The following is a 19,215-nucleotide window of genomic DNA, read 5'->3' on the forward strand; positions in this document are numbered from 1 at the left end:
GTCGGTACCGGCGGGCTCCAACTCTGCCCAGTCCACCTCGGTTCCACTGAGCTGTCTTCCCGTCTCCTGCTGACGGAGACCACCGTCTGCCTCCTAGCCAAGGCACCAGGGCTCCTACCCTGGTACCTGTCAGTCAACTTCAGGCCTGACCCACAGGCCTGACCTCCACTCCACACTCCTCTGTCCTTGAACTCCAAGACTGATCTGCTTACTTTCCCGCCCCCGGGCTGTCTGGACCCCTGGGTGGGCATGTCCCAACCGCCTGGTCACGCCCACTGGTGTGTCTATCTTTCCCTAAGGGGGGTGACTAGGGTTTAATGGTTGGCTGTGTGTTTCCTAGTGAGGGAAGGTGTTATGCAGGGGCCTATTTGTGACTACCTGGTTTTGCCAGGGCGTCACACTTACACTTTACAGGTGAGAGACTTACCCAGTAATTGTGGAGATGGAAAACATCCCTGCTATACAATATGTGCTCCCCTGAGAACTGCTGATCTGTGGCGGCCCAAGTACTGACCACCACTGTACTAGGTGTGATAACCTGTAATATATCATAGGTGCTGGGCATTATGTGGAGGATTGCGCTACAACACAAAATAACACAAAATAATAACATTAAACCGATGTCTGATGCTTCAACAGTGTGACAAAAGGGGCCCGAGCAAGTTTTTTTTTCTTTAAGACCCTCAACTCGAATCTCAATATGTTCAAATTCATAGAAAAAAACACAAATTTCAGGAAATTCTACTCAAACTTGATCCTCTGAGGATTGATCAAGATATCTCAAGTAATTATCATTTCAGGAGAGCTTGCAGCAAAATGTCTATCTGCCTCTTTCTTCTCTTCCCTCCATACCGTAGAAACTTATAAGCCCCAACTACCACCTTCTTTCTCAATAATGGGAAAATCAGTCTTCACTGAATACATTACCCATTAATTAAAGCGGTGACAAACGCAGACAGAATGGGGTCCCTGTGCAAGAACAGTATATGGGCCCTTTGCAGTCCAATAATGTGTCCATGACTGAATTTACTTGCTGTTTTGAAGATGGAAGTGTGAACCCTTACTTCTTGGGCCCCTGTGAGACTGCTCAAGTTGCACCAATAATATGGCCGCCCCTGAATTAATGGGAACCTGATAGCTGATACAGGCTGCCCGATCTATGGGCAGCATCTGTCAGGCACTGGTTGCATATGCTCAACCAGGTAAGACTGACTCTAAAACGCTGTGGAATATCGCAGAAAAAACATAATATAAAAGCCAGTGAAGACCAGGTCTTGCTGGAGGCTCGTCGGACAGGCGTGTATATTGAGAGACCTGTCACTCCAGGGCACCAGGCGGGGAGAATCTGCTTGTCCATAGATCAGGCAGTATGTATCAGTTATTAGGTTCACTTTAAGGGTATCAGCAATAGAAGCTTTTTGGAAGCAGCATATTTCCGCTGTGTCCAGAATGCTGCATTATTCAGTACAAGCACAGTGGATGGGATTTATAGAAATACCATGCCCACTGTGCTTCTTTCCTCCGCAGCATAAACTGACATGCGGCACGGCTTTCTGAGGAGCAGCATGTCAACACAGACAAAGTTTGCAGCGCCCCAAATCTTGATCGTAGGCACGGGCCACTGTCTCCTGTGGGGAACACTCGCGGTCCCGCAGGAGAGGACACGCTGCGTCCATGATGCAGTATGTTCTGATCTTATGCACCTGTGGTGCCCCTGAGACTTCCGTCGCCACAGAGACATTGCAGCTCAGCCAGAGGTGTGATGTCCTATTCTAGGTAAGGACAAGGGTACATACGGGTTCACAGGCAAATCTACACAAACACTCATTGTTAGGCACATACAGGGACCAGAGATAGTGGCAGCTACCCCCGTGCTGTAGTCAGGGGGCCGTAAGACCCATCTCTCCTCCCATGGGGTGGGGGCCTTGCAACAAGGAAAGTAGGAGGAGCCAACTAGAAAGTAAGAGTAGAAACAGGAAGTTCAAAGTCAGTTAGTGAAGTGAATGAGGAGTCGGCGTGAGGCAGTGGAGGAGAGTGGTAGTAGGCTGAGACAGTGAAGAGAGAGAAGTTTCCTGGTGGAGATCCTGGGGCCCAGCTAGGCCCAGGTGACACCACAGACAGAGAAGAGAGGATCCCAGGGCCACGGAAGGGCATATCTGCTCGTGGCATGCTCAACAGGAAGATCGGGTGGAGGGGTCTGGCTGCATTCGGGGACGGTCCCCAGACAGAGGGAAGAAAGACATTTCCTCATAAAGTAACACCGAAGGCCCAGGGTGGTTGCAAGCGCCCAGGGCCACCACCTACCATAGATCCCCTGGGAAGAGGTCAAGATTCCTGTAAGGCCAGTCCTCTTGACCAGATTCTGGGCAGAGGCCGAGACTAGTTCATCTACCAAAGTCGAGGCTAAGAAGTCAGCCAAGGAAAGAGACTTAAAAGTGGTGCACCGGTATTAACCCTAAGAATTACCTAGGATCGGCGGAGGCACCGGATAGTGAATTCCAGCACTCCAACGGCAACCAGTCTGCTGCAGCCCTGGCAACAGTGAGTAAAGACCTTGAAACTGCAAGTCCTGGTGTCGCCTCCCTTTTGTTCTACACGGCACCACCATTGCATAGACTTTCATAAGCACCAACGATTGCCCCGGGGTACCGCTCCACCTGTAGGGAGCAGAACCATCTCAGCTGCCATTACATCAGCCCCCGAGGCCCTATCCAGCAGTGGCGGCTCCATAGCCGCAATCCACAGGTGGCGTCACGAATCTTCCATAAATTTAATTATAATCACCATCCCCACAGTCGCCATATTAATTGACCCCGCCAGGGTCACGGAGTAGGGCCCCGCCACCACTGACTACCCTAGACTAGTCCGGCCCGACACGGAGTCACCCAAAGCCCTGGGGTGGGCGAGTCACACCTACCCTAAGAGTGGAATTTTAACCGCTGGAGGAGAAAGAAGCTATTTTTTTCTTATGAGATATATTACAAAGTTTCTTATTTACATGTGTGCTATTGATTAGAGAAAAATGAAAACAATGGCTTAAACGCGTCGAGAGTGCGCTCTCCATATGCTCTTTTGGAACATCTCAAGTCAGAACAGGCTATATTATGTTTAGTGCAGTAGACTATGTATCTGACTATGTATTTCTCACCACATGGTGAGCTTTTCCCTGAAAAAGAGCCTGATCATTGTAAAAAAAGAAGTTCCCCAGTTTTCATCTGTAATGATAATGTTAACTCTTTATGTTAAATAATGAAGTAAAATATATCAGTGAAGCAGAGGAAAGGGGACCTGAGATGATTGAAGTCCCGTTGGAGTACAATAGGGATTTCTAACAATAACCGTGGACATGTGTCTCGGCTGCAGATGAGCAGGTTCCTGTGCACAGCTGCATCTGCCATAATTCACAATTCCCTAGATATCCGAGTTTCTGACTCCCTCCATGTGTCCGGGTGAGGTGGCAGGCAGTCCTACTTGACCGCACCATGTTGTATGTTCCATCGCACATATAAGCTGTGCACGTGTGCTTTCAGTAGACATGACACAGTGCCAGCCTTAGTCTCATGTTGCTGCTGGCAGAGGTAACATAGATTCAGGAAAGGGCAGTGCAGGGGGGTTATATTATTCTAATCCCACAAACTCCTCCTTTCCCTCCACCCCAGTCACCCCCTCCTCTTTAACAGGTCTGGGGTATAGAGGGAGCTGTGAGGAGCTGACAGGGACAGGGGAGAGAAGAAGGCTGGAGAAAGACAGAAAAGTCAGAGGGATAGAAAGTAGGAGGAAAAGAGACACAAGACTCACAAAGTAATAACCGAAATAAAGAACCCAATCCATCCCTCTGGAGGAAGGTACACTGTGGAGGTGTGAGATCTAAAGAAAAAGGGGACGATGCAAAAGAAAGGCTGAAGAGCAAAAGTACGAAGGTAACAGAAGACAGAAAGGATGGAAGCTGCGCTTGTCTGAGCCAGCAACCGGAGCCAAAGACTGTCACACTGACACTCACCCAGTGACAGATGATCAAATGACACTAAAGGACAAGTATCTCACATACCCGACTAATGACTTCCAAAGAATCTTAGGTTTTGTGGTCAAGGACGTATTTACAGACCCCTTTGGAGTGTGCCTTAGTTCTTTTCATGAGAAGAAGCTACTTGAAGTGCATCAGATAGACAAAATCTCACTTGCAATTTGAAAAGGAATTGCTGGGGAGCTAGCGTGCAAAATTAAAGTTCTCCTAATTTCCTGAGACCCTTCTGGTTGTGCCACAGAGAACACACCCTATTGGGAAGGATATAGACATTTTAGAAACTCATTGACCCCGTATACTCATCAGTCCACACAGCGTGCATCCATACCAATTAGAAGAATGGAGGACAGACTGCGCAGGATCCTATTTTTAGTTACTTTCTTTGTGTATTTTATTGGGTTACTATGTCCAGTGGATGCCAAAGGGACATATTACCCACCTCCAGCCAATGGCAGGTTCATTCACAACTTATATACCTCTGGCTCTCATCCTCAGACTTATGGCAAGCCCATCACCAAGCACAGGTAATACCAGAAACAAATGTCCATATATCTATAAACTGATTAGAAATTGGAGTCTGTGTACTAATTATATGTGTATATTTTCACCTTTATACCTTGTAAAATTTACTTGTAATCATTTAGTTAATATCTGCAAAATGCAACATTAAACTGAAACGTAAGAAAGTGCATGCAACAAATATAAAAAAAATGTAGGGTACTTCATGGGAACATACAGCAACCCTGCATGCCACCAGGACCAAGTGACTAAAGAGCAATGTAATAAACACATAATATAGTATGGGATGTTTCTCAGAGCTCTGTAGTGCTAAATGGGCCAAGTGTTCAACTACACGCCTAAATAATAAAAATAGCAATTGGAGATAGCGCCAAGTCAAAAATGATGGTTATATCTCCATAGGGACCAAAGCCAAAAAAGGCGGAGTACAGGTAGATAGCGTGCAACGCTCCGGCTATGGAAACAATGGAATTAGCAGCATGCTGGGGGATGTAGTTCAGTAATGGGTCAAGGATAGGGATGTACAGACTTTTGTTATAGATTTGTTGTGCGTCTATGAATCCATTATTTCAGTGAAGTATGTTAAAAATTAGTGGAACAATATTGTACAAGCTCATATAACAGCTCTGTGACTGAGGTCCCTTGTTCTTGTATGTTTCTGGCATTCTGCCTGGAATAATGTAGGAAAATTGGGTCTTCTTCTGTTGCTAGCGCCCCTCACACAGCATGGCATTCCAACACATCAATGTATATACGCCGTTTTGAAGAAATTGTTGCATTTGTAGAACAGTGGTGTCGCTATATGTGTAAACTATACGGACTATTAAATATTGTATCATATATGCTGCACATTTTTTCATTTTGGTCTTATCCATTTATCGTTTTAATAGGAATTATTGTGTGTATGTTGTGGAGAGGAATGTGACGTGCACTCTACAGGATGGCACAGAACCATATATCAAAGCCGAGTACCTCAAGTGCAGCTGGGGGCCCAAGTGTCCTGGAACTGTGATGTAAGTTATCCGATGGGCTAACATTGCTTCATATCGTGTATGTGCGTAAGTAGCTAATATGGGTAGAACTTACAGGCTCCAAGCAGATGACCTGTTCAGCTTGCTCAAAAGCAATAATGTGATCCAGACCATGTTGGCCACCATAAGACATTTGGTACATTGGTCATCTCATACTGTATGTGTGGTACCATGGTATAGTAAATAATGAATATCAGCACGTTCCTTCCTACTAGAAACTGATTCTCGTCATCTGTGCCAACATTAATAAATCTCTCGTTGTAAACAGGTATAGGACTCTCTTCAGACCCAAGTACAAGATCGGATACAAGATAGTGACTGAACTACAGTGGCGCTGTTGTCCTGGCCATTCAGGAGACTCCTGTCAAGAAAGCCCTCCTGTCCAGCAAGGGTACTTTCCACCCTATACAGGATCCAAAGCTGCTCCAGGGCAGAAGCTGTTCCCTCCACCCAAGACTCCACCTACCTATTCTAAAATGCAATCAGAAACTCTTCCTGACCCACCTGAATCGCCCAGGAAGAGTGGCTATGGTAAGGGAAATCATATGAGCAAACTAACCCACACTTCATGTCACTTTACTAAAACCATCATTCTATTCTTAAACAAATATTATTATTCTTTACATTTAACATGTTACATGATTGAAAGATAAATCACCATATATATTCTCCTCAACCCTGAAGGGTAGCACCAAGAAGTCACGGAATTATGGAAATCACAGGATAGATGGACCTCTGTGTTCTCTAGATGGACCTCTGTGTTCTCTAGATGGACCTAAATCTTTTTTTCAACCTACGTAACTGTATTAATGATATGCAAATCATGGAAAAAATAGAACGTTATCAAAACATTTTGCTTCTTCATAGCTTTGTCCACATGGTCTCCAGACCACTGAGCTCAAAACAAAAGCGAGACTTATCACTGAAGAGGGCAGACCTCCATTCCAGCTTCCATTGCTGTCTTGCTTTGCAACATGATATCCATTCAGAAAGGTAGTCACTGGGAAGAATAAAGTTAATTTTCTCTCGGGTGGCGCACTTTTAGTACGGTGGGCAGGAGCCTTTCTAATGCTATTAAGCCACAGATTAACCCAATACCGCAAGATTAATAGCGTTCTCCAACGTGACAGGTTCTCTTTAACATGTCTATCCATCCTGTAATTTTTGTAATTTCACCAATTTTCCTTTTTGGTGCTGTCATTTCAATATTGAAAAGTGTAAATACATTGCATTACTAATCTTCCACTTATCCTGAGTTACAACTTTCATTATAGTCTAGAGCAGGCGTGGGCTATTCATTTTTCAAGGGTCCACATGATATGGCGACAGTTGTCGAGGCCCGAACTGGCTCGCCAAACTTAATTTTCCTTATTATTGTTTTATATTAATTCGTATCACTTAATACTAAGCAGAATTAAGTATGTTTACTAGTTATTATTGCTAATACAGGTTATGATAGGCTATTGTATTCCTAAGGCCCAGTCACACTAAACAACATCGCTAGCAACATCGCTGCTAACGAACAACTTTTGTGACGTAACAGCGATCTTGCTATGTGTGACATCCAGCAACAACCCGGCCCCTGCTGTGAGGTCGTTGGTTGTTGCTGAATGTCCTGGGCCATTTTTTAGTTGTTGCTGTCCCGCTGTGAAGCGCAGATCGCTGTGTGTGACAGCGACAGAGCAACAATTAAATGTGCAGGCAGCAGGAGCCGGCTTCTGCGGACGCTGGTAACAAATGTAAACATCGGGTAACCAAGAAGCCCTTTCCTTGGTTACCCGATATTTACCTTCGTTACCAGCGTCCGCCGCTCTCAGCTGTCAGTGCCGGCTCCCTGCTCTCTGCACATGTAGCTGCAGTACACATCGGGTAATTAACCCCATGTGTACTGTAGCTAGGAGAGCAGGGAGCCAGCGCTAAGCAGTGTGTGCGGCTCCCTGCTCTCTGCACATGTAGCTGCAGTATACATTGGGTAATTAACCCCATGTGTACTGTAGCTAGGAGAGCAGGGAGCCAGCGCTAAGCGGTGTGCGCTGGTAACCAAGGTAAATATCGGGTTGGTTACCCGATATTTACCTTAGTTACCAAGCGCAGCATCGCTTCCACGCGGCGCTGCTGCCTGGGGGCTGGTCACTGGTTGCTGGTGAGCTCACCAGCAACTCGTGTAGCCACGCTCCAGCGATCCCTGCCAGGTCAGGTTGCTGGTGGGATCGCTGGAGTGTTGCAGTGTGACAACTCACCAGCAACCTCCTAGCAACTTACCAGCGATCCCTATCAGGTTGGATCGTTGTTGGGATCACTGGTAAGTTGTTTAGTGTGACTGGGCCTTTACTTAAAGTAGCAAATCACAGCCATTATATTTAATGCTTCCTATAAAATTTATACAAAGCAGTAAATGATACTCTTGTACCTTGAGCAACAGCTTGCAAAGCAATACAATGCTTCCATAGTCCACACAAACAGTATGATATCCCCACACAGCCCCTCACACAGTATGACGTCCTCTCAAACAGTATCATGCCCCCCCAAAGCATCCCACACAATATGATGTCACCACAGAGCCCTCCACACTGTATGATGTCCATTAAAAATGCATGATGTCAACATAAAGCATGCCATGCAGTATGGGGTCCCCACATAGCTCCGTACGCAGTAAAATGTCCACACACAGCCTCACTACACAGCACCCCCATGCAGAATGGTGTCCACACACAACCCACTTACTCAGTATTATGTCCCCACACAGCCCCCCACTCAGAATGATGTCCACACACATCCCAATTACACATTATAATGTCCCCAAACAGCCTCCTTACCCAGTATTATGTCCCCACATAGGCCCCTCTCAGAATGATGTCCGTACACAGCCCCCTTACACAGTATTATATCCCGACACAATCCCCCTACACACTATTAAGTACGCACACAACCCCTCATGCAGAATTGTTCCTACACAACCCATTTATACTCTATGATGTACTCTACAACCCTCATGCAGAATTATGTCTTCACACAGCCCCCCTATTCATTATTAGGTTCCCACACAGCCCTATTACACAGTATTATGTTGCCCCATAGTTCCATTACACATTATGTCCCCACACATCCCCCCTCTCAGAATAATGTCCACACACAACTCCCTAACACACTATTATGTCTGCACACAGCCCCCACTCAGAATGTTGTCCCCCACACCCCCCTCTCAGAATGATGTCCACACACAGCTCCTTTACACACGAATATGTCTACACACAGCCCCCTACTCAGTATGATGTCTTCAAACAGCCCCATTATACAATATTGTCACCACACAGCCCTTTCCTCTCCCACACAGAATGATGGAAAAAATCTTGCTCACTTAACCCCGATCTTTAACAGCTCCGGACTGTGCTGTGTACTGAGGTGCTGCTGGCGCGATTGTAATGTCTTTATCATGATTGCTGGGCTCTCAGACACACAGGCTAAATGATGAGACAGGGAGCTAATGCCTCCCTGTTCAACCATTGTATTCACTGCAGATATCAGTGAAAATGAGATGCCGCACAGAAAAGCATATATCTGTCCATGCATCAGAACAGCCAAAGGGCCATATGTTGCCCACTGGCCGCACTTTGCCCAGGTCTAGTCTATAGGAGAGGTGCATTAAACTTCTATAGACTTCAGAGCTGTAAATCTTCCAGAATTCTCTGAGAATTTGGTGTCAGAAGAATACTTATCTACGGATAGCACTGTGAACGGTGTAATCATTACATCTGGCACTGTATATCAGAAAATCATTACATAGCCAAACTTGATGCAGTTTCCAGCAAAAGGCAGCAGCTCCGTCTCAGGATTACCATAAGAAAATAACTTTGCAAAAGTATAATTTAATTTAAATGTATAATTTAATATAAATGTCCCACCCATTGTAGGACCCTTATCTAATAGACATTTATGACATAATTTTACAATTCTTTGAAGTCATCATGATCCGTGTAGTGTAATAAGTAGCGTGTTGGGTGGTCCTCTTCAGTTAGATTGCCGATAGCTCCACTTTTGGGCTTAATAGGACATGTAGCAGCCAAACTCAATGGCTATAGTTCTACCAGGAGTTTCATGGAATGCCAGCAAATGATGCTAGAGAGTGCAAATATAATACTACTAAACCATGACAATAAATTACAGCTATACTGGCCAATATAACAAGAGCCCTAGAATGTCAATATAATTGTGCTACACATGGTTAAAAAAGCAATGCCACGCAGGGCCAACATAGTGGTTAGAATTATAATAGAACTGAACTTATACACATGGTTTATGTGCCATCATAGTGCCCATAAGACACCCATAACACTGGATTATAGTTTCATAACATTGTCAATAGATATCTTTGTCCTCATACCTTTCTCTGCAAATCTCAGCTATTTGTAAATTACATTTAAAATTAAGTATTGGTTTTCTTCTACTAATTTCTGCCAATTTTGTGATCAATGGAAGAAGAGAAAACATTGGCAGACATATGTGACAGCCACTATGTTCTCTATGATGTATTCTAAATTCAAAAGTTTCATCCTTAAAGTAAAAATTAGGAGGTGTATGGTCCCTTAAGTTGTGTTATTCAGTTAAAGCTAGCCATACACAATATATGTCAAATAACTAGTTTTACCCCTTCAGCATTCATGTTTATTTCCATGGGGAGCGTGGACTAAGCCACGGAACAAAGCCTATGGAATTGGCCTATCTTTCAGAAGGAATACATAAAAACAAAACTGTGTGCCACACATTCAGATGTCATGTTAGATTGATATAGATGGATTAGGTTAGAAGTAAACTCAATTTAATTGTCACATAATTGGTCGATTTGTGTGTAAACTACTACATAGTAGGGTAGAAACTGTGGATAGTTTTAAACTGGACACATATTGTTCTGTAGATCAAGTATATCTGTTCTGATTACGCCCTGTTACATTGTTACACTTTATGTATCCAAAATGTGTTTCTCTTACTATAAGATGCTAAACAATAATTGTCTGCCCTTTGCAGGAAGAAAATTGTCTCCAGTGTTTGGGGAACGTTTGGACCGTGTGGAAGAAGATGTCAGACGCCTGTCTCAGTCTTACGATAGCTTACAGGGAGTGGTAAGCGGTATGGGAGACTCGTTGCGCCTTGCCATCCAAGAAGACACCAACAAGATGATTGGTTCTTTAGTGAGTGGGCCCAGTTCTTCCTCACAGTCTTCTGTGGGTTTTGGAATGATTCCTGATGCTTTGGCTGAGGCCCCACATGTTACTGGCGACTTGTCTGGTAAAGTAGCAGAGGTGAGTGAGATGCTTCGATCAAAATCAGAGCTCCTAGAAGAGGTAAATGGGATGGTTATGGGCCATGAAGCGCAACTCCAGCATCTACTAGAAGCTGCAAGACCATCTCCACTTACATCCACTGACATGTTAGAACAATATTTGGAGGGAAAGATGGCCGAGGCTCAGGCAAAGTTACTGGATGGAATAGAGACTCGTCTGCAAAAGATCCAAGGCATCTGTGATGTGAAAGTACAGGCAGTGCAAAAACAATGCCATGATGCTGAGGAGGCTGCAGGTCATAGAATGCAACAAGAAATGGATGGGCGGGAAGTGGCAATGAGGAAAGACATATTAGGATTAACTGCTAAAGTGCAGGGAATAAATGCACCTGAAGGCTGCTGTGGGCGCCTGGAGGAACTAACCAGACGGGTAGAGGAACTGGAACGTAACATGCGTCAGCTAACTGAAGACCATCATGCCCTAAGCCAAAAAGTGGATGTAGAACTCACAAGGCTTATGCTGGAACCACAAATTGGAGTGAGATTGGATGAAGTGGAGAACAGACTCAACTATACTGAAGAAGGTGTTAGGAGATGTTGTCAAGAAGGAGAAGAAAGGGGACACTTGTTAGCCGAGCTAGATGGGGTGAGAGCCTCTGTGGATGACAAAGTTAGAGTCTTGGAAGAGAGACTGCTGACAGTTGTTGGAGAGCTCACCAATGCCTCAGCTCCAGTGGCACTGGATGGAGCAGTGATGCCACTGTTGGATGCCCATTTGTCAGGGTTAAGGAAAGAGGGTCTTGAAAGTTTAGAAGGGGTACAGATTCGACTAACTGCTGTGGAAGAATTATGTGCTGCTGGGTGCTCCACATCAGAAGGAGAATCTCTCATAGAGATTCACACCGAGCTTTCACAATGCCAAACACAGAACCAGGATGTCCAAAAACAGCTAGGCAATCTCAATAATACCATTCTTGACATCAAGAGGCAACTTGAAAGACAGAAGGAAGAAGCATTACAAGGTGAGATCACTCTACTTCAAGTTAACTTGAGGAGCGTTGGGCGCTCTTTGCATGGTTTGGAGGAGACTGTGAGTAGATATACTGATACTGTAGTTCAAGTAAACTCCACAGCAGAGGAACGTGGAACCCGACTAACTGAAGACCTGCTTTCGGTTCAAGGCCAGATAGATGGACAAGGTTCTGAAATTCGCAATAGTAGATCACAACTTTTAGGCTTACGTGGGGACATGGAGAGGATGAAAGCCCGACTTGTGGGACAAATGGGAACTTGTCAGTCCTTGGCTCGTGAATTTCAAGGGGAAATGTCTAAGTTTGAACACAGGGTGGCACAGGTGGAAGGGTCTTGTGGGACTCAAGAAACAAGTTTGCTTGGCTACCTGGACCAGGTTAACAGCACACTAGTATCTCATGAGCAGGGACTGGAAATCCTCAGACAGGAGTTGAGGAACATCAACAACCAGACACCAAGCCTGGAACTACCACCCAACACACAAAAATCTCCAGGAAGAAAATAACAGTAGTGTGACGTAGGAAAACTTCTTCAGACGCAGTGGCAAATCATAGCTATAAACTGGAAAGGAAAATGCCCAAGTGGCAGAACCAGAGAGGACCTAAAAAAATCAAACTTGATGTTCCTTGATTTTGGGGCAGCTAAGCCACTTTGGGAGGGTAAATTTACATTGCCGCTTGGTTAAATGACTTCATATGGCAATGCAGGGATATGTATGGTGCTAGGGCATTATTAATATACCAAGGACTAGATTTGAATAATTTATATATTTTACTTTCATCATATCTGTTACCTATTATGAACTGCAAGGGTGTGGATGACTTTATTATATTACCTTACTATGTGAAATGACCCTACTCCTGCAAAAAGTCCTATCCTTACAAGATATAGCAACAAGTCTCAAAAATGCATAAAAAGAACAGAAATGATATGACTAATTGTACAAAACAATAGATATTCAATGTAAAAAAAAATATCTAGAAATATAAATGTCAGGTATTTGGGTACCAGTATGCCTCCCTCCCAGTCATCTTATCAGTTCCGTTCCTTTAATAGTGTTGCATGTACGCCTCCTACTGGATATTTTAGGAACTACATTAGGGAGAACAATTTTTATTGTTCAGGACCTAGTCCTTGCTGCACACTCAGGTAATCTGTGACTAATATTACTAAATCCATAACCCTGAATGAGCCAGGTAACAACCACATCTGCAAGTGATATGTCATGGATGTTTTCCATATAAAATAATGGAGCGCAAAATGAAAGCTGAATATAAAATATTGTTTCATGGTTTTAAGGATGAAAGAAGACACAACTCCATTCACTTTGACCTCCAATGTAATGTATTGATCAGGAGCTCTATATGATTATCTCAACAATGTCAAGACAGTTAATACTTGCTAATCATTGGGGGGGTCCCACCACGCTTACTTATCATAGATAGGGGTATTCCTGTCTCAGAAACTAGTGGCATATTGCTAGGTACTGAATTGAAACTTATGGCAGTACAAAGAATACATCACCTCAATAGAGTGCGAACTTATTAAGGGTTGTCCCAACTTAGAGCCAGTTTACCAGATAGAGGACAACTTGCTGATCGCTGACCCCATCAATCTTGAGAATGAAGACTTGTAGTGATCTTTTTGAATGAAGCGATGGACACACAAATGCGTCTACAGGACTGCAGGAGATAGCCAAAGCCGAACACTGTAACCTGTTACCTCCGACAGACCTATAGACAATGAATGGAGCATCGGCTATAGCTCCAGTTGTATGGGGCACTTCATAGCCCTGTTTTTGGAATTGGTGGGTAGACGATTGCCAAGTTTTAAAAACTCCTATAGATTAGTTATTGTTTGCTATGCTGCTAAATTAATACTCATTGTGTGTTTACACATAGCGATAGGCCACTATGTACTGAGATGGGAATAGCCCTTTAAATTGTAAATGAGATAGAACAGTCCATCATTTTTGTATGTTGTGCCATGGGCCTCGTGAACAGAGATTAGTGACAGCCAAGTCAACTTTACAAGTGTCAAGGATTACTTGGAAGACAGCTTAAAGGGGTTTTCTGCTTTCAACTAATAAAATGAGTTTCTTTTATGGAAAGCTTTTGCCACATGGTTTCTATATCAGTACTATGGAATTCCCAAATCTCTGCTGGCAGTATTTACTTCCATTGGTTGCATTGGCTTGTTACTGTTACAGGGCAGTTATTGGAGTTTGATGTCCTGACGAGCTGCGCACCTATGTGACCATCACATAACCGGGTCAGATTTCTTTTTTACAGCTATAAGTAAGCACCGAAAGACTGTAAGAAGAGATCTACCTCTGGAAAATTGTATACTTATTTGCCGACATATGTGTGGTTTCAAACGTTTTCTCCCATGTTTGCATTTCCAGTTCTGTTCAACTTTTTTTCTACATTTTTTACTATTCTGTGTAGCTCTCTATTCCATTAATTGACTCATCAGTCCTGGAGGGAGGATCCTTAGAGAATATTAAGGCCTAGGGCTGCAGGTGATGAAGCCGTTGTTCATCTGCCTTGGAAGAAGAATATTGAAAAGGAGTAGGTGGAATATTTATTTTCATGTGCTTTCATCTCCATGGAAGTATATCAAGTATAGTAATAGACTCCAGTAATATTTATAGTCAGAAAAATCTGATAAGTAATCCAGATGCAGAGTGCCATAATCGATACCAAAAGTCAGATGTCACTGTCTAAAGCTAAACCCATTCTTTGGTTGGCTCACATTATCTCCCCTGAAATTCTAATAAACGCACAAAATAAAATTCAACCATTTTTAAAAACATTTTTTGTATTTTAAAGTGCATTTACATCGCAAGATAATCATGAATGATAGTTGGTAAAAAACGCTTGTTTCATGATTATCTTGCCTGTAACAGGCTGCACGACCGCCCAATGAACAACCAGAATGCTCGTTCATTGGTTAGAATTAATTTTTGCGCATGGCAAAAAAAAAGTGTTCTCGGCAGAGCTTCATCCTGTGTAAATGGTGTTCAAAGTAGAAAAGGACAGACAATACAGAATAGATAAGTACACCTGAAATAACACCAATAAAAGTATATATGTTATTGATAACCATAGAAAATACACCTTCAAAACATGTGACTCCATTATTGACAACCCTATAAGCCAACAATAGGCCAGGTTAGCGCTAACTCTCCAATACACAGAACCCTTGGAGCGGCTGTCCCAAAGCCCCACACACAAGGAAACCCACACTGCAATATCATATAATGCCCATATGCAAATAAAAGAAGTGTAGGTACGTGATCTTGGTCAATTTGTTAGATGGTGGAAGGACAGACTACAGATGGTAATTAACTGTGGGAGGGCGAAACATAAGAAACCAAGGGTGCCAGAGGGAAGTCCCCATGCGTACTGCTGTAGAGTACAGCTTGTAAGTTACCATAATAATAAGAATAATCTTTATTTCTATAGCGCCAACATATTCAGAGGTTCATATACAAACAAACATCCATAAGTTTGTCAACCTATCAGCCATGCTGTCTACATAGCTTGAGCACTGACTTTCTCTACTTAAATTTTTACAGGGTTCTCTTACCATCTATGGTCTGTCCTTCCATCATCTGACAAACTGACCAGGATCATGTACCTACACTTCTTTTATTTGCATATGGGCATTATATGATATTGCATAGTGTGGGTTTCCATTGTGTGTGGGGCTTTGGGACACTCATCCTGTACTAAGCCCCTCCAAGGGTTCCGTGTATTGGAGATTTAGCACTAATCTGGCCTATTGTTGGCTTATAGGGTTGTTAATAATGGAACTAAATATTTTTTAAGGTGTGTTTTCTATGCTCACCTATAAAATATATACTTTTATTAGTGTTACTCCAGGTGTGCTCATCTATTATGTGTTGTCTTTCTTCTTCTCCCTTGAAGATTGTGAGTTACTTTACTTGGTGTAGCACCCTTAAAATTATTTAGATTAGTCATTGACTGACTGGTGCTCCATTTCCTACATATATATCCAATCCTGTGTAAACAGGACTCGCACTGCAGAGAACTATGGAAGCATATGCATACTGAATGAACTAGTATAGATCCCAAAGTGTGCATCATTTACTTTGGTCTGCCTGTTTAACCAGGCATTTAAACAATTGCTGATCTGTAAACAGATCTATATACATGGACTTTAAAGGCCCCTTTACACACTGAGACTTTCTAGCGATCCCACCAGCGATCCCGACCTGGCCGGAATTGCTGGAAAGTCTCTGGTGAGCTATCAAACAGGCAAACCTGACCAACGACGCAGCAGCGATACGGGCCTGCAGAACAACCTAGCTGGTCGTTGGGGACGTGTCAAAGCAGCTATTTGAATGGGAAGTCGCTAATGAAGTCGTTGTAACGGTGTCAAACAACGAGCTTGCTGCGCAGCGGGAATCAAAGGACCAAAAAATGTTCCTGAGAGATGTGTAGCGATCAGCAACTTCACAGCAGGGGCCAGGTCGCTGATGCGTGTCACACACTGCAATATCGCTGGGGAGGTCGCTTTACGTCACAAAACTGGTGACGTTACAGCGATATCGCTAGCGATGTTGCAGTGTGTAAAGGGGCCTTTAGTCTGTTTGGTTACTAATCTTCACCTAAATGTCAACTTGACACTGCAAAGAGAGTAGAGTTTGGTCACAAAGGTCTGGCAGTACTTAAGGAATGCATGTATCTATATTTTATGCCGCATTAATCAGATTTATGCATATAATTATGTTAAAAAACACTTAGTATATAAAAGGCAACCTTTCACCTGCTTGGTTTGGGCAGCATGCGCCTGGGCCTGATTGTAAGATTGCAGTCAGATACATTTTTCTCTGAAATTCTCCAGTATAATTTAAAGATCCTTTTCCCAGCGCTGCGGAAGGTGATTGACAGGTCTCTCCCATAGCGAGAGGCCTGTCAATAACCTCTAGAAAAGCTGGAAGAAGCTGACTGGCAAAACTTTTAAAGAAAAGAAAAATATATCTGTGTGCAATCAGACTGTTTCATGCTACCCGCAGTGTGGGCAGCATGAGCCCTGTGACAGTTTCCCTTTGAAGATTTTACCCACGATTAGAAGACTATAGGTTGAAATTCCACAAATAGTGCCCCTTTCATTCATGGACTATGTCTGACATTGAAACTTAGTGAGTTTAGATGAGCTGAAATACCAAACACAACCCATTTACAGGAGTGGCACTATTTCTGGAAAAAAAGGTACATGCATATTTATAGTCACAAAAGAAGAAAATATAGTTCAGCTCAACCTGTCAGATGTAACAGTAGCCACAGTGTCTGTGAGACGGAAAACGGAGGCAGGGCAGTGAAGTTGGACCCGTTGAACAATATAGATAGAAAGACTGTTCCAGTTCTCGTTAGACGATCTACATAAAAACATTTATTTATTCCAAAAAACCATCAGTGAGTATTTGGATAATTAAAACAAAAAAAAATACATTTTTGGATGGAGAATTAGGCCTCATTCAGACGCAGAGTTTTTGATTTGAGTCTCATCAGTATTTGGTCAGTCTGTAATTGTTAGGCCGGAGTCACACTTGCTGGTAACTCGCGCGAGTCTCGCATCGCATCACCCGGCACGGCCGCACACTCTCCGGAGGGGAGCATCTCAGCTGCATAGAGATACATGCAACCGACCCGCTCCTGTCAGGAGAATGTGTGGCCATGCCGGGTGATGCGATGCGAGACTCGCGCGAGTTACTAGCAAGTGTGACTCTGGCCTTACCATCAGTTTTTCATCAGATTTCATGAATAAAAAAATTAATAAACAAAGTTCTAAGCTTCTTCTATACACACTGGTGGCATCCATGTGCTGTCCGTGATTTTTACAGACCTAAAGACTTGTATGAGTAATTTTAAGCTGTGACGCGGATCAAAAACAGACATGTTTTTTGCGGACACGTGAAAAATGACTGTAAATGAATAGTGCTTTATCTGTGAAAAACACAGGTAGACCTTGTACATGAAAAACGGACTCCTCAATGAGGTCTTACATGTTTCACAATCCAACTCTTGGGTTTTTAATCATCTCAGAAAGGTTTTTTTTTTTCAATTTTATGCCCTGATGAATTACTTTTAACATTTGTATGTGAATCTTCTGACAAATGCTGGATCACTTTTCATTACATATTTATATCTCAGATAACCCTTATACAATGCTATCATTCTCATACATCCATCTTTGAGGGACTTGTCTTGCTGACCTCCAAGGTTTTTTAGCTCATATATACTGAACCTTCTATTGTTTTCCTGACAGTCTCTGGGACTATTGCTCATCGGCGTATTATCAGGAATGCTAAACTATCAACCTAACAGCTTCTAGATTAAATGAGGTTCACTGTGTTTCCATACTACTAGAAATAGGTCAGAAAGAGGACAGGCTGGTATGAGAAATATGTTTAATGTCAGTCACCAACCTCCAAAGTAAAATAAGGCGTTTCTGGTTTCCTCTCCAGCTGGTGTTTGTAATGGTAATTCCCTTTGACCCACTCCACAGACTCTGCGCTTCCTTGGGGCAACTTCCCACCAAGTTACCAGTAAATGCAGAGAACAAGATATTTCTAAGGCACCAGAGTTGTCGTTTATTTCCTTTATTATCCAAAATGCATCATCATTTAGTAACGTTTCGGCTATCAGGAGGGCCTTTTTCAAGCATAAGCAAATGTCAAATAAAATTCTATTTGCCAATGGTTGAAAAAAGCCCTCCTGATAGCCGAAACGTTACTAAATGATGATGCATTTTGGATAATAAGGGAAATAAACTACAACTCTGGTGCCTTGGAGGTACTTTGTTTTCCTCTCCACAGCTGGTTTTCAGTCATCACAGCCAGTAGCAGAATACAGAGGATGGCAGCTCTCCTGGTATACGTATACAACAGTAGTATCCATCTGCCTTATGTTTGCTACATGTTGGTCTATAACTGTATTTTTTTTAAAAAAAAAAAGCCATCAAATTAACCCTTAAGAATTAGCCACATTCCTACTGTGGTTTACATTGTTATCACACACATCATTTCATACCATTTAGTCCAATATCCACAAATAATGATCAGTTTTTGCATATTTTACATGGGCTAGACAAGAATAAAATAATATTTACAATATACAGGGTGGTCCAAAAGTAGGTGGACAAAAAATAATAACATGGTGTAAAGTGAAACTGACTCAGTTGCCCTTAACAACCAATCAGATTCCACCTTTCATTTTCCAAAGAGTCTGTGAAGAATGAAAAGTGGAATCTGTTTGGTTGCTAAGAGCAACTGAGTCAGTTTCACTTTACACCATGTTACT

The 19,215-nt window shown here is 43.0% G+C and overlaps 1 protein-coding gene across 1 annotated transcript; it reads left to right on the plus strand.

Annotated features, from left to right (window-relative positions):
- The first annotated feature begins 3,690 nt into the window (after positions 1-3,690).
- On the plus strand, positions 3,691-14,934 carry EMILIN3 (elastin microfibril interfacer 3). Its single transcript, XM_075349818.1, has 4 exons — positions 3,691-4,548; positions 5,434-5,556; positions 5,843-6,105; positions 10,597-14,934. The coding sequence occupies exons 1-4, from the start codon at positions 4,364-4,366 to the stop codon at positions 12,387-12,389; spliced, it is 2,364 nt and encodes a 787-aa protein (XP_075205933.1). The 5' UTR covers positions 3,691-4,363; the 3' UTR covers positions 12,390-14,934.
- Positions 14,935-19,215: the final 4,281 nt, after the last annotated feature.

This window comes from Anomaloglossus baeobatrachus, chromosome 5, assembly GCF_048569485.1.
Source record: "Anomaloglossus baeobatrachus isolate aAnoBae1 chromosome 5, aAnoBae1.hap1, whole genome shotgun sequence".
NCBI lineage: Eukaryota > Metazoa > Chordata > Amphibia > Anura > Aromobatidae > Anomaloglossus > Anomaloglossus baeobatrachus.

Coding starts and splice junctions, on each gene's coding strand:
- EMILIN3 (XM_075349818.1), top strand. CDS start 4,364: ATGGAGGACAGACTGCGCAGGATCCTATTTTTAGTTACTTTCTTTGTG. Junction 5,557..5,842: donor AAGTGTCCTGGAACTGTGAT/GTAAGTTATCCG, acceptor CGTTGTAAACAG/GTATAGGACTCTCTTCAGAC. Junction 6,106..10,596: donor GCCCAGGAAGAGTGGCTATG/GTAAGGGAAATC, acceptor TGCCCTTTGCAG/GAAGAAAATTGTCTCCAGTG.